We start from the raw sequence: 26,800 nt of genomic DNA on the forward strand, positions 1-26,800 counted from the left end.
TGGTCAGTTCAGCCTTAAGAAAGGGACTGAGGATAAGGAAGAAGAAAGAAAGAGGGTCAGACCTTAAAGAAGGTTCAAGGAAGATGGGGAAGAAGAAATAAGGAGGGTTAGGCCTTAAGAAAAGGTCCAAGGGGAGAAAGTAGTAAGAATAAAAAGAGAGAGGGCTACAGATCAGAACTGAAGAACACAGCAAGCACATGGACTCAGGTGCCCTTGGCAAGGCTGAGTGTGGCTCTCGGGTCATCTAACGAAACAGGAGGTTCTTTAGTTGCCTCTACACAAAGAGTCAGAATTGAGGAGCAAAAAGGTAGCTATGAAGTTTGTGCTTCACAGCACTTGCTTCAAGTACTTACTGAGCAGGGTGCTGAGAAACTGTGGCTGTCTGGTTCACATACATAGTCATTGCAGCTGGCTGTACGTATAGCAGATGGAAGGCAGCTTCTGCAACTGGTTATTAAGGAGAAGAAAATGGTCTTTAACGATAGGATTTGCCCCATTTTGGGGGGTGGGGCTCATGATTAACAGTACAGAAGTGATCATTACATAGGTCAAGGAACTGAGCTTTAAAAAAATATTACAGTACCAATGATTTGTTTTTGTTTTCTCTCTGTATCTACAACTATACAGCATTTTCAAGCGGTATGGAAATTTCATGAAATAATTATGATTTATTAATTTACATAAAAATACTTTGTACAGTTAAAGAATAAATCTTAAAATGGTAAAAAAAAAAAATAAAATAAAAATAATAATAATAAGATTAAGAAGCTCCAGCTATTGAGAGTCGTGGGAGTTTGTCTGCTCTTCGATAACTTGTTTTACTATCTCTGCCAGTTTTAGCCGATCCACTTTGTCTGTGAATCCTCTGCCTGAAAGGAAAAGAACAGGGAGTGAGCTGCTGCTGGGCACAAGGAGGAGAGCAATCATGCTTGGGAGTCTCACACCAACTGGACACAGAACCACGCTGCATTCAAATCCAGGACAGCTGCAAGGGAATCAAAAGGAGTTATAGAATCATTTCGGTTGGGAAAGCCCTCTAAGATCATCCAGTCCAACCATCAACCCCCACACCACCACGGCCGTCAAACCATGTCCCACAGCGCCATGGCCACACATTTCTTGAACACCTCCAGGGATGGGTGACTCCACCACTTCCCTGGGCAGCCTGTTCCAATGCCTGACCAGGCATTGCAGGGAACAAGTTTTTCCTGATCTCCAATCTAAACCTCCCCTGGCACCAAAAAAATACTGAGCAAAACAAATGCAACAGAATGAGAGAAGAGAAGTGACCAAGGCCTCATGATCCTGGTTGTGACCCCCTTCCAATCATCTGCTCCTGGGAGCTGACAGCTCTGCCACCCTGTTTGGTCAAGGAGCCATCTAAACACTTCCAAGGGAGCTGGCCCAGTTTAATTCTATTCCTTTGCTCTACAAATCAAGCAGGAGAGAAGTGCTAACATGGATGAGAGCAGCACCTGGAAAGAAACCAGCTCAAACTAGCTGAAGAGTGAAGATCCATTTGTGCTGTGATGTTCCCACGTCTTGGTGCCTTTGAAAGCTCTACCCTGAGCCACAAATAGAAATTTTCACGCAGAACTTTCAACCTTATTTCTAGAGCACCCATGCTGGCAGAAGTGCTGAAACTGTATCAAACCCTAAATCAGTTTGGCACAAATTCAAGGTATTTGGGGTTATTTTCACACAAGAAGGTCACTGGTGCCCCTCTTTCACCCAGCATCAGCACCATTCTCCACGGAAGAAAAGGACTTGCTCACCATTCCAGCTGAAGCTCTGGAGAGTGTCTCGCAGCAGCTTACACTCTCGGTTATACTTCCAGGCCTCCTGCATCACTTCATTCAGCTTCTCATCTTCATTCTCTCCTGTTTAGAACAAAGATAAACAGGAGGTTTGTCATTCTGCCTTGCAGCAACATCCAGTAAATACCATGTGCAGTTATTCCTCCTGGCCTCACACAGTCTGGGAAATGGGAGTGAAAGCAGAAAATCCTGCTTCAGAGTTCCTTGAACAGCTCTGCCTGTCCCTGTTGACACCAACTGGGTCTAGTTCTGGGCTCCCCAGTTCCAGAGAGACACAGAACTACTGGGGAGAGTCCAGTGGAGGCTGCAAAGATGCTGAGGGGCCTGAAGCACCTCTGTGAGGAGGAAAGGCAGAGAGCCCTAGGGCTGTTGAGTCTGGAGAAGAGCAGCCTGAGAGGGGATCTGATCAATGCTTATCAAGAGCTAAAGGACCTGGGGACAAGAGGATGGGGACAGACTTTTATGAGTGGTGCCCAGTGACAGGATTTGGGGCAAAGAGCACAAACTGGAACCCAGGAGGTTCCATCAGAACAGAAGTAAATTCTTTGCTGTGAGAGTGCTGGAACCCTGGAGCAGGCTGCCCAGAGAGGTTGTGGAGTCTCCTTCCCTGGAGAGATTCCAAACCCATCTGGACACTGTGGTCCTGGGCAACCTGCTGAGGGTGCTGAAGCTTTAGCAGGGGGGTTGCCTGGGTGATCTCCAGAGGTCCCTTCCAACCCCCACTATGCTGGGATTCCATGTGAGTTTTATCCTTCCTCACCACTGACACAGCCTGATCTTGAAGGACACTAAAAAGTCAGTGTCTGGCATGTTTAGGAATGGAACTTTCTGAAAAGTGGCAACCTTTACCAGCCTGTGGTAGAATGCACTGAGCAATCACATCTCTGAGCTTTTCCAGAGCCACGTTGGAATCATTACTTCCATTCTCAGGGTCATGAATATAAACACCATCCTTTGGCTTAGTGCTGCAAAAGAACAAGGAGGAAACAATTACCATTTGGATGCAACTCAAGTCCGTTACTCATTGCATAACCACACCACTGTCTTTCACTCTTTGGAGAGCTGGGACTGGGAGCTGGGTTTAGCACTGATGTCCTGTATTATGAGACCACTTTAAATGTGAAGACAAACAAATACTCTTTAAAATTAGTTCAAGTAATAAGGTATATCCCTGTTTTTCACATAGGTAACTGGAAGAAAGAGAGAGGTTACCTGACTTCCTCAGCAAATAAATGTCAGGATCAGAAAAAAATCCTGGAGTTCTTTCTCTCACCTTGCCTTACCTTATTCAATATAGGACCCATCATTTCCTAAGGGATCTGTTCTGCTGCCTGCATAATACAATGACACTATCTGCCCTCCTTCCTGCCCTCCTCCTATCCTGGGGGACACACCACACTGTGCAAGCATCGCTTGACTCCAACTACCCACTTCAGCAGGAGGAGTGTGCCAACCAAATCAAGATTTCTGGAGCGTGGTCACAGCTGAGTGAACCTGAAACACCTTTCCAGCCCTTCTCCAGCTGCCTATGCTCTGTTCTGTCACAAACAGCCTTGGAGAGTTACCCCAGCAGTTTCCTTTTGCGCAGGATTGGGTTGTTGACAGAGTGGAGGGGTTTGAGGCTGACTTTGAGGTCCTGGATTCTCATGTTGGCCAGCTGCTCTGCATGAGCCTGCTGTATCCCCGCAACCATTGCCTGCAATGGAAAGAGTTGCACTTGATGTCTTAATTAGCTTCTTTGTGAATTAAAGAACAACATATGGACAACATTAACCCCCCCAATAAACACCAACACCCCCTCCATATGCACCAAACCCCCATGAGCTCCAAAGACAACAGGAATCAGGTTTGCACTCTACAAGACATGGTTAGAATGACAGTCACTGCCTGTGGGACAATACATCCTGAGCTCACAGGGGCTGAATAGGACAAAGGATCATCTCTGCTTCTGATATTTACATGCTGAAGAGTGCTGACTGAACTCCTCTTTGAGCAGACTTTAAAGGAAGCCAGAAGGGCTACTCATTTGCTGCTAATTAATGAAGTCATAGCAACAGCCAGGTATAAAATACAAGGGAAAAGACCTACAGAGTCCTCAGGCCTGTTTACTGCCATACTGTGCTCTCTGCTTGTTAGCACATGGCTGCTCTTTACTACCAGTCTTGATCATCTTCCCCTAGCCCAAGTTTCATAGAATCACAGCGTTGTTTTGGTTGGGAAAGACCTTTACAATCAGCGAATCCAACCATTCTCTAACTCCACGAAAGCTGGCAGCTGAACCACGTCCCTCAGCATCACATCTCTGCCTATTTTAAACCCCTCCAGGGATGGGGATTTAACCACCTCCCTGGGGAGCCTGTTCCAGTCTTTGAGAACCCTTTCAGAGAAGAAGTTTTTTCTAATATCCAACCTGAACCTCCCCTGGTGCAGCCTGAGGCCATTTCCTCATTGCATTCCATTCCAAACTGTTTCCATTTTCCCCACAACGGTCTCAGGCTCTCGTTAAGGCAGAAGGGGAGCTCTTTATCTGCATAACACCATCTCAAAGAAAATACTCAAATCAGCCAAGAGCTATCCAGCTCTCCTATACAATATTCTTGATAAAATAAAATGTTGTTTAAACCTTGTCCATCATCAGCTGGGCAGAGGGCAGGATGTTATCAAGAGCCTCGGTGGAGTTGAGCCAGGGATGGTCCAGCACACCTTCAATGGTCAGCCGCTCCTCAGGTTTGACCTTCAGCAGCCTGGGAGAGGAATTAATCAGTCCATAAAGAGGTCTTTGTTGATTCACAACGTGCTGCTCTGTCTGGGATCAGAGCACTTAGCAATTTCTGAGCATTAGAGGGGCCAAAAAAAAAAAAAAAGAGGTTTCTCCTAACAACTAAAGCACTAAGCTGACCCAAAAGCAGTTTGACTTTCTACCAGCTTCCCTCACCCTTGCTGTGATGATATTTCATTGCTATCACAGCTCATTCAGTTATATTCAGCAACTCAGAGTGAAAGAAAGGTAATACCCCTGTGCTGCTGAACTCCATACTCACATCCTCCCAGATGGGAAATTGTCTTCCAGATGAAGTGGAAATGATCCAAACTGTCACACTCTGGAAATACACACCTAGAGCTCCCCTGTATGACAGCCTATACTTGCACCAAGGATCTGGCCATGGTGAGGAAAGGCAAAGCTTCAGAACTGAAAAACTCTTTGCTCAATTAACTGTTTTCACGATGTAATTCCTTAGCTTTTCTTCCCTTGCAAAAGCCTCAAGTAATGGACACCCTGTCAGGCAACAGCATCTCAAAAATGCGACAGAGCTTGGTTCTGAGATGTCTGAAAACTCCATGGAATTAAATTTTAGTAGAGTGAAAGCCTGGAAAAAGAGGATTTTTGCAGAGAAACCCAGGTTCTCACAGTAATCACAACTCTTTAATAGAAAACCCATTTCACAGACAGTGCTGACAAGGTATCCCCAGAGCCTAAATCTGAAGCAGAATGACTTGATGAGTCTGTGACACTTACTTAGACAAGGCTCTAAATCAGCGCCCTGGCTGCAAAGCAGAATTGTTTAACGTACCAAGAAAGTGGAAATAACCTTTACAAAACATCAGCAGCACCACAGGTTAGCTCATAAATTTCACTTGCAAGGCTGTGCTGCCAAACAGGTTGTACTTTCAGTTTTTATACCAGACCCAAGACCAATGCATTCCTTTCTGTAGGCATTCAAAGCCCTAACCCATTATCAAGCACTCCAGCTCATAAAGCTTGAGGTCAGAAATCAGCTTGACATGCTTGAGAGGAAGCAGCTGCTTGAATGCAAAATATGACCTCCAAAAGCAAGACTCCACGTGAAGAGCAATCTACATAAATAAAATGTAAAGGCAGCCAGGCTAACATAAAGTCTAAATGTATTTCTGCACCATAAACACAGATTCAGACTGTCTGGAAAAGATAAGCAGGAAAGGGAGTCCTGATAACCTTAGTGAGGTGAACTGAACCCAAGAAACAACTTTCTGTGAGCTGAGTTTTGGGGACATTTTAAAAGACAATGAAACCTATTGACTGTGGAGCTTCTGAGGGAGAATAAAGAGTTGCCCTTGGTCTGTAGTTTCTCTGACAAAAGGTTGTGGGCTCTCCTGCACTGCTATAAGCAGGTCCCAGCATCCTTTCCAAACATTGAGTCCTTGGAGATTTTACAGCACTGGGAAGACAGTGACAGTTTAAAATTCTTTAACCAACTTTTACTCTTCATGTTGCTTTTATCCTTCCAGCTTCTCTGGCAGTAAGCCCTTCTCACAGGTTAAAAAACATTAAGCAAGGTCAAGACCTAATCAGTGCCACACCGTCAGTGCCACATTGCTGCTTTCAAACAGGACCACAGGATCACAGGCTTTGAAACATCTGCAGCTGAGAGATGTGCACTGCATGAAAAACTGCTTCCATTAGCATTTAGAATAAAATATCAATGCAAAACCTTAGCTCATAGTCTGACACTTTGTGACGGAGTTTAACCTCCCTTCCCATGCCCCCCCCCTTGACTCCTTTTAGGCTGTGCATTATGTGCACAGGGTTTTAAGGGACAGATCTACCAGATCCTATTACACCACCTAAATGCCCCCCTGATTTTAGCAGGAGTTTAAACATCCTCAGAGGAGATAAGTGCCTAGGGAGCACTTGCAGCTGTGGCAGGCAGTTGGCTGTACTGTTCCGAAGCAAGGCAGTCTTCCTGTTCACCCCCCCACCTTACAGACTAAATGCACAATGCACTCTTGCAACCTCAGAGACAGGAGACATCAAAAAGTGAACCCAACAGTTGGGGAGGAAAAAAAAACCAACAAAAAAAAAAGGGGAGGGTGAGGGGGGGAACAGAGAGGGGGAAAGAAAAGTATTTACCAGGTTTCATTTGTGCTGAACGTGACAGAAAACGTTTCAGCTGCGTGTGCTGCAGACACTTTCCCCCCACCTCTGGAGAAATCAGCAATCAGCCCCTGGGGATAATGCACTTGCCAAGGGATTCATTACTTTTTTTTTTTCTCCAATTTCTGAAGACAAGCAAGGAGCAATACAACCTTTTCCTCCACTGACTCACTTTCGCACAATGTCTTTCGCCATTTCTGAGATCTGGCTCCACTCTTCCTCTGGGAATTCAAAACTTCCTGTCATGATCTTTTTCCGCATGTCCTTGGGGATTGTCCGACTGTGGTGTTTGGAGTAAAACGGAGGGTATCCACACAGCATCACGTAAATAATGACACCCAGGGACCACAAGTCACAGCTCTGAAAGCAAGGAAATGGTCACTTTGGGGCGCGGTTTGCAGCAAGCAGCGGCGTAGCTACGTTAGAAAGAGTTCTAGCTGGCTCCCGAAGAGTACAGAAACGCAGCTCAGCCTCCTCCTGAAGGTCCAGCTGAGGACCTTCCTGGATAAATATGGGGAATAGGGAAGCACAAGTGAACTGCATGCTGTCAAGCTGAACCCAGAAGTAGCTTGTTTAGAGAAATGCTCCTGTAACGGTGCTATGCACTGGTAAGTTGTCTGGGACAGAGAATCAGAGGTGTGAGCAAGCTGCATATTGATTACATCACTCAGGATACTTGCACCCTAATCTCTCAGTATCAGAACATAAACCAGAGTGTGAGACTGCAAAAAGAAACAAATAAGCTCGCAGAGATACTTAATCAGAGATGTCTGTCATGAAAACTGCATGTCCTGAAAGCCACAGGGATGAAGAAGCTTTAGAAAGCCAGGAGCAGCATTTCATGGCTGTGCTCCTTGCTGCCCTCCCTCCCCAGCCCTTTCACTAGTGCTACTGCTGATGCGACACAGAACAAGGTCATCCTACTCAGGAAGAAGGCAAGAGGACCATAACAGCCTAGACCTCAATCCAAGCTTCTGTTGGACTGTGTCCTTAAGAATGTGTCTCTGTGATCACTTGGTTATGGCATGATGCAGGCTAGGGCTAGTAGGATGTGTTCTGACCCTGGCCATCCACTCCAAACATTCCTTTTGTGCCAGCACAGCTAATGATTTATTTTTACTAGCCTGGTTCCCAGCCCAGCAGTCCTTCAGGAGACTCCAAAGGTTTATCCCAGGAACACGCTGCCAAGTGTCAGCAGAAGCCTGAACCCCAGCCAGGTTCAGGTGACCACAGAAAGACATGCAAGGGCACATTTGGGGACCAAGGGAGGTTCTGTGATCATTTTACACAGAGAGAAGCCTGCAGAGCTGCCAGCTGAAGCAACATCAACACCACTGCGCCTGCCCCATATTCCACCACCTACTCTAGGACAGCACCAGCATACCTGAAGCTGCACAGAAACTCAGCAAACAGAATCCCTCACTCCAAGAACTGCTTTTTGACTGGATCAACACCAACCCAAGAAGGGGCCCTCAAAGGTCCTTCTGGAGGGAATACATTTAGATCAACTCATACATCAGTATATTAAACCCCCAGCTTTTGGCTTTTACAAAACATGTGGATGCTGGTAACAAAAGAAACTCCAAGGAGTTACCCATGTTTGCTTTCCAGCAAGTTGTTTAAGCCAGCCTCAGATAGCTCTAGAAGTCTAAGTGTCTATTTAGGTGTCTAAATATTCACTATTTTCCCATTAACTGGATGTAATTGCTAATGAAATAGGACTTTAGGCATAGAAGCAGGAAATGGGTGTCTCAGTTCTTCACAGATATGGTTCCCACATTCTATTCCTCAACAGTCAACCCCCTCCAGCCATGATATGCTCAGCCTTGATCCAACACACACACAACTTAAAAATACTTAGGAAGCAAAGATGTGGGCTACCCCTAGTTTAAACCTGTGGGGTAGAGCTGCTGATCATGAATGTGGATCAGAGGCATTCCCACTCTGGCTCTGAATCTCTGTGGAAGGACAGTGTACCTGGAGTCTGTCACAGGCTATTTTGGGGAACAAGGCACAAGCCAAATGCTGTTTTTGCAGTGAGTCACACTTGGCAAGGTGAGGATGAAGCCACTGCTTTCAGCAGCCTCTCCAGTTAGTGCCACTATGGCTGAAAGCAGTTCAGAGTGACCCACCAGCTCTTTAAATGAAACATGAAAACACAATCACATCATAAATCCCTGAAGGTAAGGCAGCTGGACCTTCTCAGTATCAGAGTTACCTCCAGTTGGATTCTAATTTCAAGGTTCTTTCATTCTCTACAAGAATATGACCCAGATTTTGCTTCATGTGCCATGACCAGGACACTTTGGTTCATTAAAAGATCAAGCCAGCTACCAAACTGTTAACACGAACAGTGAGCAACCACTTCTAGGCATCTCTGGGAACTGCATCTACTCCCCTGAAGTGGGCTACTATTGGAGAGTAAATTTACTGCAATCCACAAAAGTGGAATTCTGCCTTGTGAGACTTCCACAATTTATAGAAAACAACTTTCCTTGTGGCTGGGGTTCACACAAGACAGGGCAGAAGAAACTATATTGCAATGGCTATTGACATGTGTGCGAGAACTCTTTATAAGAAGTGTCTGGCTTCATCATCAGTCCCTGTCTCCAGGATGGAGAAGAGAGAATCATAACCCTCAAGAAGGAAGATCTGTGATTAGGAAACCTGTGCAGCCCACTTCAGTGAAAATCATCTCAACCCATGTCAGCTTTAGCTCTCTGTAGAAGGCTACAAAAACATTAACACCGTGTATCAATTCCTTCTAGCATTTGGTGGGTTAAACCACCCTAGAAGCTGGAATCAGTGTAGATACTTAAACTGCAACCAGAAACCAGTTAACTTTAATCAAAACTGACCCTCTGAAAGCAAACTCTGTGGTTCAATCACTGTTTAGCCAGCAGGAGACAGAGCTAATATGGAGGAAAATGTTTTGTAATGACCAGAAAGGAGAGCAACCTTCCAGGACACTTGCTGTCATTACTCTGCCAAGACTCTAGCAGTAGTTGCTATTGCCCATGGCTACTGCTACAGCCAACACAATACACTACTGGTCATTTGGCAGAAGATCCCCAACCACAGCTGTCTGACCCAGAAACTCTGGCTGACAGCAAAGAAGATGCTTCCTTTGAACCAGCCTCTTGGGGAGGTGTGAGAACTTCCCATGTGGTCACACTCCAGCAGAATCATTCTACTCTCTCCAAAATCTTGTTCCTATCTAGTGCTCCTTCAATGGTGTTTGTGGATTTTTTTCTTTAATTAAAGGATTGTTAATTAAGCTTGGGCAAAGTGTGCATGTCATTATTTGCTCTACCAGAGCACAGAGCCAGCAGCATCTTTTAGTGTGGCACTTCTAAAGACAGACCTGCACAGATCATTGCCTTCTAATTTGCCAGTTCAGCTGAATGAAACCTGCTCTGAATCTTACACACTTAAGGGGAGAAATACCACTGTCCCTGCCCACTCCTCTCAGAAAAGCCAAAGGAATCACACTTTTGAGCAATACAGCCCCAAAGCCATTTCTTTTTACAGCTGCAAACACAGGTGTACACACAATAGCAAGCAACATGACAATTCCCTGCTGCTTCCTAGAGATCCTGCCTTTTACTCAGTGGGAGACATTTGGCTAGTTAGAGATGTCCCTGCCAGAGATTAGAACAGCTTTTATTGTTCCTAGCTCTAAGTGTGTCATTTCAGGGCAATAAAGTTTATTGCCTTAGGTGATAAATGATGTCTATAGACTACTCCTGCAGCAGGTGCATCCATGGGGTGGGGAAGACACTGTGCTTTACAGATATTGATTTGTGGGCTGTTTCAGAGCTTACCTTGTTGTAAGTGTAAGGTGTTGGAGAGGTGGGGATAATACCAGATTTTTCTTTCTGATGCCTTCTTTGTGCCTCCAATACCTGTTGCCACGAGAAGAAAAGTAAGGTGAAACACATCTCATGCAGGCACCACAAACAGCAGTACCTACACCAAAGATGAGCCTGATGCTTTTCCATTCAGTGACCTTATTCACAGATTGCACTGGGTTGGAAGGGACCCTCAAAGGTCATCTTGTCCAAGCCCCCTGCAGTGAGGAGGGACACCTCCAACTAGATAAGGTTGCCCAGGGCCACATCAAGCCCAGCTACTAAAGGCTCTGTCAAACTCCAACTGTTATCCTTAAGAAAAATCAGAACTTTCTACATGTCAGCTAAAATACTTTGCTGCTTTGGATAAAAATTCCAGTTTTGCCTGAATTAAAGCAAGTGCTCACACTTCTTTTGTTCAAAACCTCAAAATATCCCTGGAACTAGGTCACAAAGCATGTTTGCATGCTCCAGAGATGTCCCTTTTTGCCCCTCCCTTAGACAAATCACATCAAATTTGTTCCTTGTTGATCAAATCTGGGTTTCTGGGAAAAAAAGTTGAAAAATCTAAAATCTATTTAAATCTGCTCAGGAAACTCTGCAGCTTTGGTAATTCACTTGCCTCATAAACCCTGTCTGCAGTGCATATGGCCCTTCCCCAGCAGGCTCCAGCTGAGGATGCATTTTCAGGGCACTCAACTGTGGCTGCAGGGTCTGATCCCTGCAATTGCTCTTCCCAGTCATTAAAGGCTGCTGCCTTGCCCAGAACTGCAATTAAATATCTGCAGCTTCCTTTTCATTTTCTTCAGGAATCCAGCACAAAGCACAAAGGAGTGGGGAAAGCAGCACTACAAAACCCAGCCTGTCCGTAAATGATAGATTAGTTCTTAACGCATGCTGACAAGGAGGCCAAGCCAGGGTGAACAGTTTACCTTGAAAGATGGCTACTATACAATTACTCAAAATTCCTGCACTCAGAAGCCATTAATAGGACAGCAAAAGCTTTTAAAATGACATGGTTATGGAGGCACAGGCAATAAAGATAATGATTCCCCTTCAGCCTAGAACTGTAATCGTTTGTTACCTGAGGTGCTACGTAATATGGAGTGAACTGTGGTGTCATCAAGTCACCTTGGTCTACTTTGGCAAATCCAAAGTCACACAATTTAACAGGTGCATCCTAAAACAAGGAGAAGAGGCTTTGTTACAAAATCCCATTGTGTCAGCTTTCCTAATACCCATTTCTTGCCTTCTACTCATCTTACCTTTGCCGTACATAATCCTCTCTTGTATTTAGACCCTGACCATCCCACAAAGCAGGTTAAAGCTCAAATATTCATCTTTGAAACAGTAATTTTTTTCTATTCCTGGGAGGGTCCTCTGGGTCAAAACCAGTGCCCCTCTCAAATGTGGAAAGCACTAAGCACATTGAAGGGAGGTCACTGCTTATGCAGGGTGGTTATGAGGAGAAGAAGAAAAGAAAACCAGGCAAGTTCTTGGATATATCTAAGCATCTATAATACATGTAAGAACATCTTGATGACACCTAGAGAGCAAATGTGGCATAGTGGATTTTCTCCTCAGCAAAACAGGATTCTGTACTGAGGTGGAGAACCAGACCCACACAGAGAGCCTGTACTCCAAGCAGATCACGGTATAGAAAAGCACAAAGCCAAAGGAGGTGATGCATTTTGCCTCCAAAACATGGCATAAATAGCATTTCACAACTACAATTCTGAAAACCACCACTGAGCAATTTCAGAGAATTCAGCAGCAAGGAAAGAACACCAAGTCTTCACCTTACCAGAGAGTTATCCTTGAAGAGGAGATTCTCAGGCTTGAGGTCTCTATGTGCAATGTTTAGTGAGTGGCAATGCTGCAAAGCCAAAGCTATCTGAAAGAGGGCACAATAAATCAACCACAATTACAGAACTCCTCCTTTAACCTGCACAGTTATTTTAGCTTTAAAAAAAGGACATTGTCAGCATAGCTTAGACCCCAAACATTTTCACTCCACTTGGGTACCGTTCTAAGGCAGGACAAGCCCAGCCGTACCGCATCACAGTGCAGTAAAGCAACGAGTGGGAGGTGAAACCCACCAAGCTACTCAAGTTTGGGTTTTGCTCAAAGGAAAGAGAAAATAAAGGCTGTGTTGTATTGGGCTTCCCAGCCATCTCATTTTGACCAACTCAGGGTATTTTCAGTCCCCCAGCAGTGAAACAGATCATGACAGTGTCCTTTCATATGCTTGGTCTCCAAGGTCACTGCAATGCTCTCCAGCAACTACGTTCTGTTAACAGTCAACAGCAAGTTCTTGCTTCAGGATTTCAGGGAATATTTAATTGCATTTCTTACTGACTTAGGAGTCACCACTGAGGCAGTTTTATTCTTTAGTTCTGGAGAGCACTGCCTGCAATTTACTCATTTCATGGGATATTAGACAGAAATGCATCATTTGGTTTTTCTAGAGACAGCTTCTTACACTGCTGCGGTTTAGAAAGCTGTGACCCAGTCACAAAAGCCCAGACTGTACACTGGGAAGTGCAACTCATTGAAGAAAACCAAAGCATAAATACTTAAACAGTGTTACTGAGACAAAGTAAGGCAAAGCCACACATCCCTTATTTAAAAGCACTTCTTTTGGCTTCTGCAGGATCCCACCCAAACCCTTGGTGAAGTGTTGAGTCCTTAGAAGACTGCAAATGATTGTGCTGAGAGAAGTTCAGTGTTAACTCCGCTCATAAACAAATATAAATGCATTCCCAGAGACAATGAGGCAGCTTTGTGACAAGTTTTTAACTGTTACTGGGTACAAGGAACTAAGAGCTGTAGTTCAAGACAGTGATGAAGCACCACTGAACGAAAGAGTGAGGCTTTAACATTTTCAAACTCCATCTGTATAAACATTAAAGCAAAGAGCTACTTGGGACATGAATAACCCAAATGTACACACAGAATTCAATTCAGTGGCTTGTCTCTTTGTGTAGTTTTAAAGGATGTTCCCAATGTGCTCCTCCTGGAGACTGCCTTGCACTGTCAAAATCAAATGGCCCAAAGGACACGAAAACAAACTGCCAAGAATAATTCTGCACTAACAGCTAATTTCTCTGTTGGGTGAAACCAAAAAGGTAACAGTACAATTAGCATTTCATTAGAAACAAGTCAAAGCACAAGACAGAAAAGCAAGCTGAAATGATTTGGCCTTCTTTTTTTGCCTCAGTACCAAACATCTCCCTAGCTTTGGGGGAAGCAAGTGATGGTGTAATGGATAAATTCAGAGTCGTGCCAGTTTATGACAAATGCTGTAATATCTTGTCTCATGTTTTCTTTCCTTTATTCAGTTCAGTGATCACTGGTGTGGAAGCAGGACATTTACTGATTTGTATCTCCAGTACAGCCTACAGCTCATATATCTGTTCTTTGGATTGCAAATAACCTCTGCAAGAAGCAAATAATGCCCAACTCCAGCCCTCAGCTTGGTGCCAATCCCCGTGCAGAAGAGCACAGCCATTCTGGCAGCAAGATTCTTCTGCCTTGTAAGTTCCTTACAGCAATCTGATGGTCCCCTGCTGTGGCTATCACAACATGCAGCCACACCATCTTTCCTGCAACCTTCCCATTAATCCAAGTTTTCTGACTGGGCACCACAAGTCAGCCAACAGCTGTGATGTGAAAAGGAACAAGCTCATCCCAGAACTGATGCTGGGGATCCTCACATTGCACCCCATGGAGCCCCTTCTGCTCTATCATCCTGCTTACTCTAGCAGGACACAAGCTAGTCACAGCAGCTGTACTGCTAAGCAGCAAATGCCTGATGGACACCAAAATCTCTACCAATAAATACCATGGAGGGTATAAAACACAACAGTCAAGAGTGAGTTGTGTGGAGAAAGGGAGAGGGAAAACCAACATCAGAACAAACAGCACAGAAAGCATGCACTACAGTGGTACATTCCTCTTGTTTTCTTCTATGATAGGCAGGGCTTCCATAAAACCAAACACAGACCCCAGCTTGAAAATCACTGGCCCAGGACACATTGTTGTCTGCTGCAAGACAAGAGGTCACCCCCACCCAAGAGGTGAGAGAGACAAGAAGTCTATGCCACGGCCAAGAGCGATTCTCAACCTGGATCTCAGGAGCCACAAGGGGTCTGGTGAGAGCCTGTGGACTGGTGGAGGGAACAACAGTGAGGGATACAGCAGGAAGAGTGAGCTAGAAGAGAGTTCTGATGAGGTGTTCTGTAGACCAGGTTAGGAAAACCATTGCTGAGGACAGCAGAGACACCAGGGTCCCAACACAGAAGAACTAGCCCACACCTTCAAATTCTTTGCTTCTATTAAAACTTTGGCATTGTCAGGTTATAACAAAGCAGGCAATGAGCATCGGATCAGAACCGAGGGATGTTTTAGCTTCCTTTTTTCCTACCCCTCCCAGCCCAGAAGATTGTTAAAATACTTTAGCCATTATCATTCATGGATTTGCTTATACAGGGGGGTTAACTTGCCTGCTTTGTTACTTGGCTTGCTTGCTTCTCAGTAAAGTGCCGGTGCTGGCTGATTCTGTGAAATAGCTCTCCCCCTTCCATCATCTCCATTACAATTAGGAGCCGAGCCCTGTTCAAAAGCATTTCATTTTGTTACATTAAAAATAATCAGAAAATGTAACAGAGTTGCTAAGCTAATAATGCACACTTCACATCTACTGATGCAGGCCGAGAGAGAGACAGACACTTGCTTCTCCTACAGTTGTTAGAGCTACTTTGGTTCCATGCTTTTGGGGTTTGGGTGGTTGTTTTTCGCTTTAAAGTGTGTAAGCTGCAGGATTTTCTGGCTCCCAGCACGATCTGAGTGTCAGCCAGGAATCTACACTTTGCTCTTCATGTTGGGCTACCACATCCAGCTGGAACAAACACCATGGACATGTCTACGTGGATGCAGTTACATGCAAGCTCCACCCAGCAAGCCAGCTTGGACCTGGAAGCCATTTAGACACATCAATGTCTAATTCTGCCCTCAAAGAATCATACAGCAGGTAGAGTCTTGCATTAGACAAGCTGAAGAGCTTCCAGGCTGGAGCTGGCTTAGACCATGCCATGTACTGGTCTGCACTCATCCCTGCAGACATTAAGACCTGCCTAACTGTCTGCCTAGGCACTGAAGATGGTCTTGACAACTTAGAAGCAGAAGGCTGAGGAATTCTCTTCAATGCTTTTGAATCTGGATACTCTATTTCACTTTAGTTTCCAGTTTTATTGCCATAATTATGAAGGGCAAGTAGGAAGCATGGAGATCAGGACTGATAGATCCTCAAGAAATTAACTTCTACTTCTTGTCACCACACAGCAATATCAGATACAGCAGAGATTAACATGGGTCTCAGCTCTTCTATTTTCCATCTCTGGTTTATTTGTCCTCAACTAACATCCAATTAGAAGACAATGTTTTATCCCAGGCAATATTCATGTATGAAAAAGAAGTCTGCTTCATGCTTTGCTGTGGGCATCCTAAGCAGGACAATGTACTGAGAGTTTACAGGGCAGAACCTGGTATTTTAAGATGTAGTTCTTTCTTCCTTCTGTTGTTTTCAGGGAAAACTGGCACTCTGGGTTTCCCCAGTGGCTCACAGGCATCACCCATCATGAGAAAGGATCTCATAATTCAAGGCAGCAGCAAAAGTCACAGCTCCAATCCTGCCTTAATGATGCTTTGAAAGCAGGAGGAGGTTCAAAGGTTACAATTCAATTCAAGCTACTAAAGCATTATCAAAGCAGGACAGAAGCTAGAAGCTAATATACTCCCTCAGACAAGGCAGCTATCACAAACTGAAAAAAACTAAGAAATTAAGTTGAATTCAAGACCAGGAGTAAAGGACACAAATTGATTTAAATATGCAAAGGTCTGGGCATTGAGAGGGGAAAACAGAGAGGTTGTTTAGTCTGAAGTATAAATAACATATCTGGAACCTCCCAGAAATATTCATTTTGGTCACTCTGTGATAAAAAAACCAAACCAAACCAAACACCCCCAAAACACACACACAAAAAAACCCCAGACAACCAAAAAGCACAAACTCCACTATACCTTGGCCTAGACATGGAAAGAAAGCTGTGGGAATGAATCACCCTATGTAATCTTACCTTGGGCTGGATTCATGTGGGAACTGCACACTGTTAGCATAAACTTCAATAATCTGAACAATATTGGGATGTGTTGCACACATCATGTGCAGACGTACCTTGAAGAGAAGGGAAGAAATGTTACAACACACAGTGACAGGCACTTGACCCATTTCTGCTCCTCCCTCTGCCCCCAAAACTACAGCACACACAAGCCTGTGCAATGCCAGCTGTGCTCAGCACCAGTCACACCCAGCTCAGAATGATTCAGAGAAGATAAGAAATGCCTACAGGTGTGGATGTGAGTGACCAATGGCAATCACATTGCTCAGGCCAAGACAAGAATCACAGAATTGTCAGGGTTGGAAGGGACCTCAAGGATCACATAGTTCCAACCTTCCTGCCATGGGCAGGGACACCTCACACTAGATCAGGCTGCCCAGGTTGTACACTGCCAACCTGTTTGTTACAGACCATGGAATCAATCCCAGCGGGGTGCCTGAAAAAGTCCAATCTTTGAATTCTTTGGGGGTTAGAAGAAATTTAAAGCTGGAACTCCCTTTAAAGTAGCAATAGATATGTGATTAAATTCTTGAGTAAAACCTGAAATTCCATAATCCAGCTTCTTTATGGCCTGATGAACTGGCACTCAACACACAAAACCTCATCTCCTGTCCCAGACTTTCTGAACGAGGCACCTAAGGAACTTTCCACTGTTTAAAGCCACCTGGACTGGTAAATCAAGCCAAGCTTTGGCTTTTTTATTGGAGATTTTAAATGAGAATTCTGCTCAGCAGCAAGAAATGGAGGTTGCCTAAACCTTAAGGACAATTAACACTTCTTTCACTTTCGTGACAGCTTGAATGATTGCCCAATGTTTTCAGCAGACTGAGTTTGGTACCTTGGCATGCTCCTGCCAGCCACAGTAAGTAACAAATGGCATCAGGGAGCTGATTTATTTCCCCTTGCACTGAGAAACCTGTACCATTTAGAGGACAACTTGAAGTATTCTTGGCAGTTCTTAGGGCAGTGACATCTAAAAGTGAGATGTACCTGGGGGGGGGCCTACAAGAAAGCTTGGGAGGGACTTTTCACAAGGGCTTGTAGTGACATGATGAGGGGCAATGGCTTTGAGCTGGAAGAGGGGATATTTAGAATGGAGATTAGGAAGACATTCTTTACAGTGAGGGTGGGGAGACACTGGAATGGGTTATGGTTGCTCCCTCCCTTGCAGTGTTCAAAACCAGGTTGGCTGGGGCCTTAAGCAACCTGGTTTAGTGGAAGGTGACCTTGCCCATGGCCATGGGGTTGGAAGCAGATGCTCTTGAAGGTCCCTTCCAACCCAAACCATTCTATGACTTTATGTACAGAAACAAAATTAATTCTCAACCATTCAAGTCACACCACATGGCATGTAGGGAGAAGAGCAGCTTTAAAATGCAGCTCTACACATGACACTTTACACCTATAAAGCAGAGGGCACAAAGACTCTGTTTCACCCATCCTACAGAAGCGGAGCACAGCAGGGCTAGAGGATCAAACCCCAGGAATCCTGCACAGCAAGATCTGCAGAACATGTGGGTTGGTTTCAGGGGGTTTTAAGCCCTTGTAACAATTCAGCAAAAGGGGTGAGACTTTGTGGTGTGTCAGGAGGCAGAGTACAAACAGGAACCATACCTCATTTCTAGCTTTTGGACGATCAAGAAGAATTTTCAGTGCAAAACGTTCTTGAGAGGATTTTTTCACGCAGACTCTGGTATTACAGCAATAAAATGATTCAGTCAGCAACAATGTTAAAGAGACAGTTCAAGCAATTGATCTATAGTTAGAGGAGTTTGCTCTCCACGTTGGGAATTAACAGGAATGCCTGTAATTGGGAATATACATAGTACCCATCACCACATCCCAGCTTGAAAGCCTGTTTTCAGTCTCCCACAGCAATCCAACACATCATGGAGAACCACCTCACACAAAGTTAGGTTTTCAGCAATGCAGAGAAAGGGCTTTGGATGGGTAAGGGCAGACAAGCAGCACGCACTCTATACCTGCAGCCTCTTTGATTAAAATAAACCCCCAAACCACAGAGTGACAGCCTGAACACTGCCAATGGAGGGTGGAGTCTGCAATAAATAACATGTTTCTGAATGGGAATCCTTGTTTTGGCAAGGCCACCAACTGTGCCACACGGTTTTCTCTCTCTCTCTTTCCCCCATTTAACATTAACAATTGAACTGCATCAGAGGGAAGGGCCCAGATATTACCAGGCAGCTACAAGAATAAAGCACAAAGGGATATTTTCATAAAGATCAGAGGCAACACAGCAACACAAAATGGAGGAGGAGAAACCAACTGCCTGGACAGGAAGATAAATGGTGGCAAAAGACAATTGTTCTGTCGAGCACCCAGAAACAGAGGCGCAGAAATTGGCGTTCCGGCGCCGGTGCACAAAAGGGAGAGCGCCTGCTGCAAAGGGAACGTGTATTTTGCTTTGCAGAAAGCATCCAGCTCCTGCAGGGCTTAGAAATTCATGATGGGCAGGTCTGGTTTGAGATGCAGAGCTCGTGGCACTGTCTGCTTTGGCCTCACATGATGATGACCTGAAAAAAATAGCCGGTAAAAATAGCGAAGGGGGCAGGCAGCGCTGATGCCTCAAGTGATGACACCATAGATGGGAGCGGTGACCTTTGCACCACGCTGACACTAGCACCCAAAGGACAAAGGTGCTGGAGCAGGGTTTTCTGCTGCCACCATTTCACGAGCAACTCCTCTTCCCTCTTTGCTTCAGGAATATGGAAGTGAGAAGGGAGCAAGCAGAGAGGCGTGGAGAGCTTTTACTTCAAACACACAGGGAAGGCGATACCTTGCTTGCACATCAGCTACGACCCACACCGAGACAGCTGTTTGGTTAGAGAGTCTTCCCCCCCTGACCTCCCTCTGCTGTTAGCACACTTCAAATATATACTCACTTCTCCACAGCTAATGGAACAGGCTGAGATTACACAAATCTGCTGCTGGATTGTCTTACCTAACAGGCCCACTGATCCCAGCTCCCAGCTTCTGAGTCCAGTTAATGTTGTACTCCTCTAAAATGGAGGTTTCCTAGTCAAGAAGTCGATGGAGGGGAAAGAGAGTAAAATAAATACATAAATACAAAATTACCACATCCCTTCAAAAAAAAAGAAAAAAAAGAAAAAAAATTTAAAAAAAGAAAAAAAAAGGGGGGGGGGGGCAAAAAACACCTCAACCAAAAAGGGGGAAAAAAAAAAAGACAACCAACTCAGCAGACCTGATTTGCAAGATACCTGAGCAGTGAAAGAGCCTGCTTTGGGGTTTTGCTTCACCTAGGAAAATTAAACATAAACACAGTAATATAACTCAGTTCAAAGTGATTTCTGTGCAGCTGACACTGCTCACTCTGGCATTTTGAAACAGGATTACTGAGAACAGTGAAAGGGATCTTGTGCCTTTAAGTCAGAAAGCATCAAGAGTACTTCCCTGCCCCCCCCCCCCCCCCCCAATTCCTAGATCCATCTTTCTACCTATAAATGGCCAATCACAATTAAACACAAAGGCCAAATTTCAGCATTATAATATATTTTTTTGGCCATACAATACAACAAGAAATGGTTCTGCTGCTTTCTTTAGGGTTTCCAAACCTTTGGAATCATGATCCTGTAAATTAAACCCTGCATGACTAGTTTTAGCTTGTCTGATAATGAGCCAGGCTCCTGTTTATAATCCTTTTGTCTAAATTCATCTAAAGAGGGTTTGGTTTTGTTATGACACAGCTTGGGTGCTCTCATGCTTAAACATGTCACAAGGCAGGATGGAAATGGAGCTTCAGTGGGCAGCATTTTGATTCATGCCACTGTCACGTGCTGATACACAGAGGGTGACCCAAGAGCAGTGGGTGTACAAACTCAGCTCTCCAGGTAACACATACCACACAATTCTGCCTTTCTCCTTCATGAACATTGCTACCTAGGTTCAGGAGCACCTCTTAAAAAGCCACATTTTCTGATGAACTGCAGGACAAGGAGCAGATAATAAAAATCTAGTGCTGGAGAAGCTTAAGCAAACAGGTAAAATCCTTCTTGAGGACACTGAAAGCAAATGGAGGAGTCCACTACTTGCACAGCAATTTTATTCTGAGCAGATTTGTTCCTTCTGCAACCACCCCAGCCAAAACCTGCGGCATTTCAGGATTCACTCGTGCTACAAATGGTGAGAAAACTGAGATCACTCGTCCTCCCAGCTCAGGTGTTGAAAATGGCACTCCCTAACCTGATGGAGTATGTCCAGAGGAAGGCAATGAAGCTGGTGAAGGGTCTAGAGAACAACTCTTGTGAAGAGCAGCTGAGGGAACAGCTTAGTTTGGAGAAGGAGGCCAAGAAGAGACCTCATTGCTCTCTCTCTACAGGTCCCTGAAAGGAAGTTGGAGCATGATGGGGATGGTCTCTTTTCCCTAGTATCAAGTGACAGAATGAGAGGAAATGGCCTGAAATTGTGCCAGGGGAAGTTCAGGTTGGAGATTAGGAAAATTCCTCTGCTGCAAGAGTGGTCAGGGATTGGAACTGGCTGCCCAGGGAGGTGGTGGTCACCACCCCTGGAAGTGTTCAAGAAATGTGTGGACATAGCCCCTGCAGACATGGTTTTAATAACCATGGTGGTGCTAGGTTGATGGTTGGATTCAGTGATCTTGGAGGTCTTTTCCAACAGAAACAGTTCTGTGATCCTGTATCAGGACTCTTCTGCAGGCTGTGGTGAACACCACTGCCAGGCTGGAGCCAGACCTCAAGCTACATGGATTGAAAACAAAGCTGATAGTTAAGGCACAATCTGAAGGGATTAGAGAATGTAAAAGAGAGGTATGAACGGAAAACCTGCCTTTTGGTGCAGTCTGGAGTGGATATTGCACAAATCCCAAATGACTAGTGTGAAAGGGTGCAGAGGGAAAGTTAAAGTGGAGGTTTTATGGAGGGTTATAAAAGAAAGGGGGAAGAACAGCACGGTGCATCACACATGGTTTGGTGTTTTCAGGTAGAAGCACAAAGGTTAATGTCTTGTCAATTCAGCTAACAAATTTCACTTGTGAGAACTGTATTGGAAAATTGCTAATTGGATTTTTCTGATATTCAGATAATCAAATGCATTAAAGATGGAATGAAAACACAATTTTAGAAGATTAATGAGTACAGAAAGGGTTTCTCTGAGCTGGGAAGCACCTCCTTGGCTCACGCTTTCAAGGCCACTCTTAAGTGTTGAAGTTATGATGTCAAACCATTGACCTGAAGAAGCAAACACCAAAGTACTCTGGAGCAACAGTGTCATTAAGTGATAACAAAGCTCTATAAAAAAATAAGGAATTGATGTCTGCTGCTCCAGTTCCAAAAATCACAGGAGGGGCTTTCTGCTCCAGTCCTCTCTAACCCCTTCAACTGCATAGGCTGGTCTACAAGGGGATACTGTCTTTATATAAACTTTATATAAACTTGGTGAGGGGCTTGGAACACAAGCCCTGTGAGGAGAGACTGAGGGAGCTGGGGTTGCTTAGCTTGGAGAAGAGGAGACTCAGAGGTGACCTTATTGCTCTCTACAACTACCTGAAGGGAGGTTGTAGACAGGCAGAGGTTAGTCTCTTCTCCCAGGCAACCAGCACCAGAACAACAGGACACAGTCTCAGGCTGCACCAGGGGAGGTTTAGGCTGGAGGTTAGGAGGAAGTTCTACACAGAGAGAGTAATTGCCCATTGGAATGGGCTGCCCAGGGAGGTAGTGGAGTCACCATCACTGGAGGTGTTGAGGAGCAGACTTGATAGGGTGCTTGGTTGCATGGTTTAGTTGATTAGGTCATGTTGGATGATAGGTTGGACGCTATGATCTTGAGGGTCTCTTCCAACCTGGTTTATTCTATTCTATTCTATAACACAAACCCAGCCCTGACTAAACAGCTTCTGATGCCTTCTGACACTTCTGCCATGGCACAGAGAACATTTACTAGATTTCAGGTGAGGAAGTGGAACAGTGGAGCTGATCAGGAATTGGCAGTTCTGTGATCTGTGAACCAAATTGAGAGAGAATAAGATCTGATAGCTCTCAGCTCCTGAAGGACAAGTTCCACAACTACAACTAAATCCATTTTTATTACAAATCCAATTCCCTCTTTCGTGTTCTGCCTATTTACCATCACTTTAAATAAAAGCAATTCTGGTTTCTGCATTTATCTTTGGATTTCAATCTCCATTCCAAAGCAGCTCTACAACTTAGAAGTAAAAATTAATAACCTCGAGTGAGAAAAACTATGCACCATTTCCAGATGATATGAAATACACTGTTTGAGACCTTTGATGTCCACCAACATACACAATTGCTTCTGTCACCTTCTAGTTCAGAAACAGGAGCTCCAAGACCATGCACCTACAAATCAACAGGTTCATAACATTCAAACAGTGTGCAGATAGAAAACTGTCCTGTGAAAACATCAGAATTTCTTTTGAGCTTAAATGCCTTCACTCTTCATTTAGATTAATGGACCATGGATGCAGGCAGCAGAGGGTACAGTATCCTGTACTTAGCTCCACAGCTGGAGAATAAAAGGCCTTACAGTAGCACTGCTGCACAGGACTGAACTGACAGACCAGCTGACAGGTCAGCTGGAATTAATCTGCTGTGGCTGGGAACAGAGGAGGCAGAGGAGCACCAGAGAGAGACTCTAAAAACAATCTGCAGTGGTGCAGTTTCTTACAGCAAGCCCTCTTGCTCCTGCTGTTAAAGGAACTTGAAACTTGAAATCACTCCTCAATTTCCAGTGGGCAACAGGAAGAAACTAGTCTGAAATGTATTCAGTGACAACAAAGTTTCACGTAAACTTGAAGCACTGAGCTCTTTTCAGCAGTTCATCTCCCTGTCAGCAAGCTCAGGGTACCTAAAACAACAGTTTGAGCATCACTCCCATGCAGAGTCAGCAGTCTGGGGCACTAGCAGCCTGCAAAGGCAGGGCCCTAAGATTTCTCGCAGCTTGAACTCCACAAGCTGCTTTCAGACAGGGTCAGGCATGCATCAAGACTGCTCGGGGGGGGGCAAAACTCAATTCTATGATTCTACTTCTCAGTTTCCACTGAATACCAGTGGGAAAAAGGTTTGAAATAAGCTACTTAGAGAATAACTCACACTCAAATAAAAGTATACAGACTGCTGTTTGGACAAAGTCCACCTATTCAACAAGTGAAATGCCAACCACCAGCGTAACTCCACCTCCACTACTCCAACATGCAGCCTTTCAGATCATTATCTTGAATCCCAGACCTTAAACCTTCAACCAATCAAACCTTAAACAACAGCCAAGCATTTGAGAGAAGCATAGAAATATGTAATAGCATTAAATCATGGTTTAGAGTCAGACAATGCTTATAATCGAAAAGGCTTGCCCAGAATCTCAGAACCCCTCTGAACACAGGAGCAGATGGCAGCTACAGGACTGTCCCTACACTCAAACAGCTACCTCAGCTTCTTTGTTTTGTTTTTAACCTCCAAGGGCTTTTGATCTTTACCTTCACATGCAACACCACAAAAATACTTGAAAGCCCTTCTTTATGAAAGCTGCTTCCCCCTGCACTGTGCCCAGATTGATAATGAAGCATGAAGAGACAGTATACAATTGTGATACTTGATCTCCTAGTTTAATTGCAGTCTGGGTTGTCTGACCATGGTGCTTAGACCTCCTTCTGCTTTGGGCTTTTTTAAGTTCAGAAGGAAAGACCCACATACTTTTAATCCATCTGGATTTCAACACCACAAGACCCTGCTGTTAATTCTCTTCCACTGATTTTTGTCCCACAATGAGCTTTGTAAAGACAGATCTCCCTGTGGCAGAAAGCAGGAGTAACGAAAGGTGTCAAATGCCAACATACAAGGTCTTTCAACCTATATCCTTAAGGAATTCATTAATCTTATTAAAACAAGCATTTGTGAAGGCATCCAGAATCTGAGAGCCAATGTTTTGGACATGGGAAAGAGCCTGCAGAGAGTCTTTAAAACATTGTTTTATTGTCACTTTATTCTAAAAGGGTTTCCCCATCTTCCTCAGGAACTCCACTCAGCCAGGCCACAGAAGGATTCACTGGGAAGTGCTAAGCTCACACACTGATTCTCGATGTAAAAAAAGAAATCCTGAATCTGTTCAGCTCCTCTACAACCACTCGAAACACAAACATCCCACACGCCAGATTTGTTTTCCTCACAGCATCCGAACAGGAACTCTGAGATGGATCGAAGCAAGAGCATTGCCTTCACAGCCCGGGTCTGCCGTGAGGCACAGACCCCAGCTCCTGGCCACACCGAGTAGCCCCAGTCTTGCTCCCCGCGGTCTCATCGCCCCAAAACTGTTCCCCCAAGGCCAGATCCCGTAGAAGCCATCCGCCTGCAGCTCCTAAGTCCCTGTGCAGTGTCTGGCGCTTCACACCGGAGCACTGCGGGTCACGGGCCCGACGGCATCAAGTCCGCGGTGTTTGGCCAGCAAGGAGCAGAGCCGCAGTCCTAGGAGAAAGGGGCACGGGTCCCCGCCGGGCCCAAGGCCATGTCTGCACTGCCCCTCGTAGGGCAGGGGACAAGCAGGGGCTGGTGGCGGGGAGACCCCGAGCGCCGCTGCCTCCTGCCTACCTTGATCATCTTGTCCATCTCGTGATCCTCCGACATCCTCCTGCGAGGCTACGGGTGGCTATAGGGCGCAAGAGCCGCCGGCCCGTGCCCAACGAGGGACAGCGGGACTCCGGGGGCCGGAGAGGCAGAAAAGAGAGGCAGGTGGTGAGGGGACCCAGGAGCGGCGGCGGGGCCGACCGGGGGCGCTGGGCCGCGCTAGGCAATGGGCAGCCCCGGAGGAGCCTTTGTGCCACCTCCGCACCGCCTCATCCCCGGCCGGACGGGCCGGGGGGGGGCCGGGACCCCACACGGAGGCGGGGGAGGACCGCGGGGAGGGCGCGGGCGGGCCCAGAGCCGCCGCTCAACTCGGGAGACGCCGCCGCCGAGGCGCCGTCGCCGCCCGCGCCGCCCGAGAGCCAGACATTGCCGGCACCCTGAGCCGGGCACACCCGCCGGGCGGCGCGTCCCGGCGCGGCGCTACCACCCTCGCCGTGTCCTGTGCGGAAGGCCAGCCCACGCCCCCCACCTCCTCTCCGCTCCCACCGGGGAATTTTAGGAGCTTCCGCTACTGCGGTGGCGCGGTTTACAGGCGGCTGCTTTCCACCCCTAAAAGCGCGACGTCCCCATCAAGGCCCCCCTCAGGGCCTTCAAGCCGTCCGGCGCCTTCTAATAACGTAAGACGGAGAGGCGGGGGAAATGCCTCTCAGGGGGCGGAGCTAATTGCTGCGCTCCGGCCCCGCCCCGAGGGGAGCAGGCCCGCCCCTCCCGCCGGGAGAGCCGCGAGAGGGGGCGGAGCAGGGCGAAGCATCTCGAGACTTCGGGCCCCGCCCGCCGGCCGCTGGGCTCTCGCTGCCCTGACGGCAGGTGGCCGCCGCTCGCCGGCCCTGGGCGAGGGGAACGAGTGGGGAGAGGCCTCTCAGTCTCCAGTCGGGAAAGGGATCGTCTCCTTCTCCTAGCACACCTGCCCTTCTGCAGGACTTACTCTGGTGACACAGGACGAAGGTGTCTCCTACAGCAGCCCCAATGCGCTAAGGCACAGAGCCCCTCATTTCTTCCTGCCAGGCGTTGTCAGCCTCTCCGCTTGCGTCGCTAGGGACAGACGCCAGGCGCAGGGCTCTCCAGCGTTAGGGCAACGCGGGGGAAGCAGGCAGTGCGGAAAGTCAGCAAAAAACCTTCAAAATTGCTTGAGGCAGGGGGTAATTCACAGAATCACCAAGGTTGGAAGAGACCTCCAAGATCATCAAGTCCAACCTGTCACCACAGACCTCATGACTAAACCATGGCACCAAGGGCCACATCCAATCCCCTCTTGACCACCTCCAGGGATGGGGACTCCACCACCTCCCTGGGCAGCACATTCCAATGGCTAACAACTCTGTGGGAAGAACTTTCTCCTCACCTCCAGCCTAAACCTCCCCTGGCACAGCTTGAGACTGTGTCCGCTTGTTCTGGTGCTGGTTGCCTGGGA

At 46.1% G+C, this 26,800-nt stretch overlaps 1 protein-coding gene across 4 annotated transcripts; it reads right to left on the minus strand.

Moving 5' to 3' along the window:
• Window positions 1-753: 753 nt before the first annotated feature.
• MAPKAPK5 (MAPK activated protein kinase 5) lies at window positions 754-25,815 on the minus strand. Of its 4 annotated transcripts, none has more exons than XM_009909617.2 (14): window positions 25,354-25,815; window positions 19,722-19,795; window positions 18,374-18,449; window positions 16,718-16,815; window positions 15,086-15,194; window positions 12,385-12,474; window positions 11,665-11,760; window positions 10,554-10,634; window positions 6,902-7,089; window positions 4,441-4,561; window positions 3,383-3,513; window positions 2,667-2,782; window positions 1,776-1,880; window positions 754-869 (listed from the first exon to the last, which is right to left on the minus strand). In XM_009909617.2, exons 1-14 carry the CDS (start codon window positions 25,387-25,389, stop codon window positions 775-777), a joined length of 1,416 nt encoding a protein of 471 aa, XP_009907919.1. In that variant the 5' UTR covers window positions 25,390-25,815; the 3' UTR covers window positions 754-774. The 4 variants fall into 4 exon arrangements, with proteins under 4 accessions (XP_009907919.1, XP_009907918.1, XP_054028955.1 ...); XM_009909616.2 differs by having other exon boundaries at window positions 2,661-2,782; XM_054172980.1 differs by lacking the exon at window positions 11,665-11,760 and having other exon boundaries at window positions 2,661-2,782.
• Window positions 25,816-26,800: the final 985 nt, after the last annotated feature.

The sequence above is a fragment of the Dryobates pubescens genome, chromosome 25, assembly GCF_014839835.1.
Source record: "Dryobates pubescens isolate bDryPub1 chromosome 25, bDryPub1.pri, whole genome shotgun sequence".
NCBI lineage: Eukaryota > Metazoa > Chordata > Aves > Piciformes > Picidae > Dryobates > Dryobates pubescens.

Excerpts from the sequence above, each read along its gene's own strand:
- MAPKAPK5 (XM_009909616.2), bottom strand. The coding sequence starts at position 25,389 with ATGTCGGAGGATCACGAGATGGACAAGATGATCAAG. Across the intron at positions 16,816-18,373 it reads GTCCAAAAGCTAGAAATGAG|GTACGTCTGCACATGATGTG; the intron begins GTATGGTTCCTG and ends CTTCTCTTCAAG. Across the intron at positions 15,195-16,717 it reads CCACATGAATCCAGCCCAAG|GGCTCGGCTCCTAATTGTAA; the intron begins GTAAGATTACAT and ends GCTTTTGAACAG.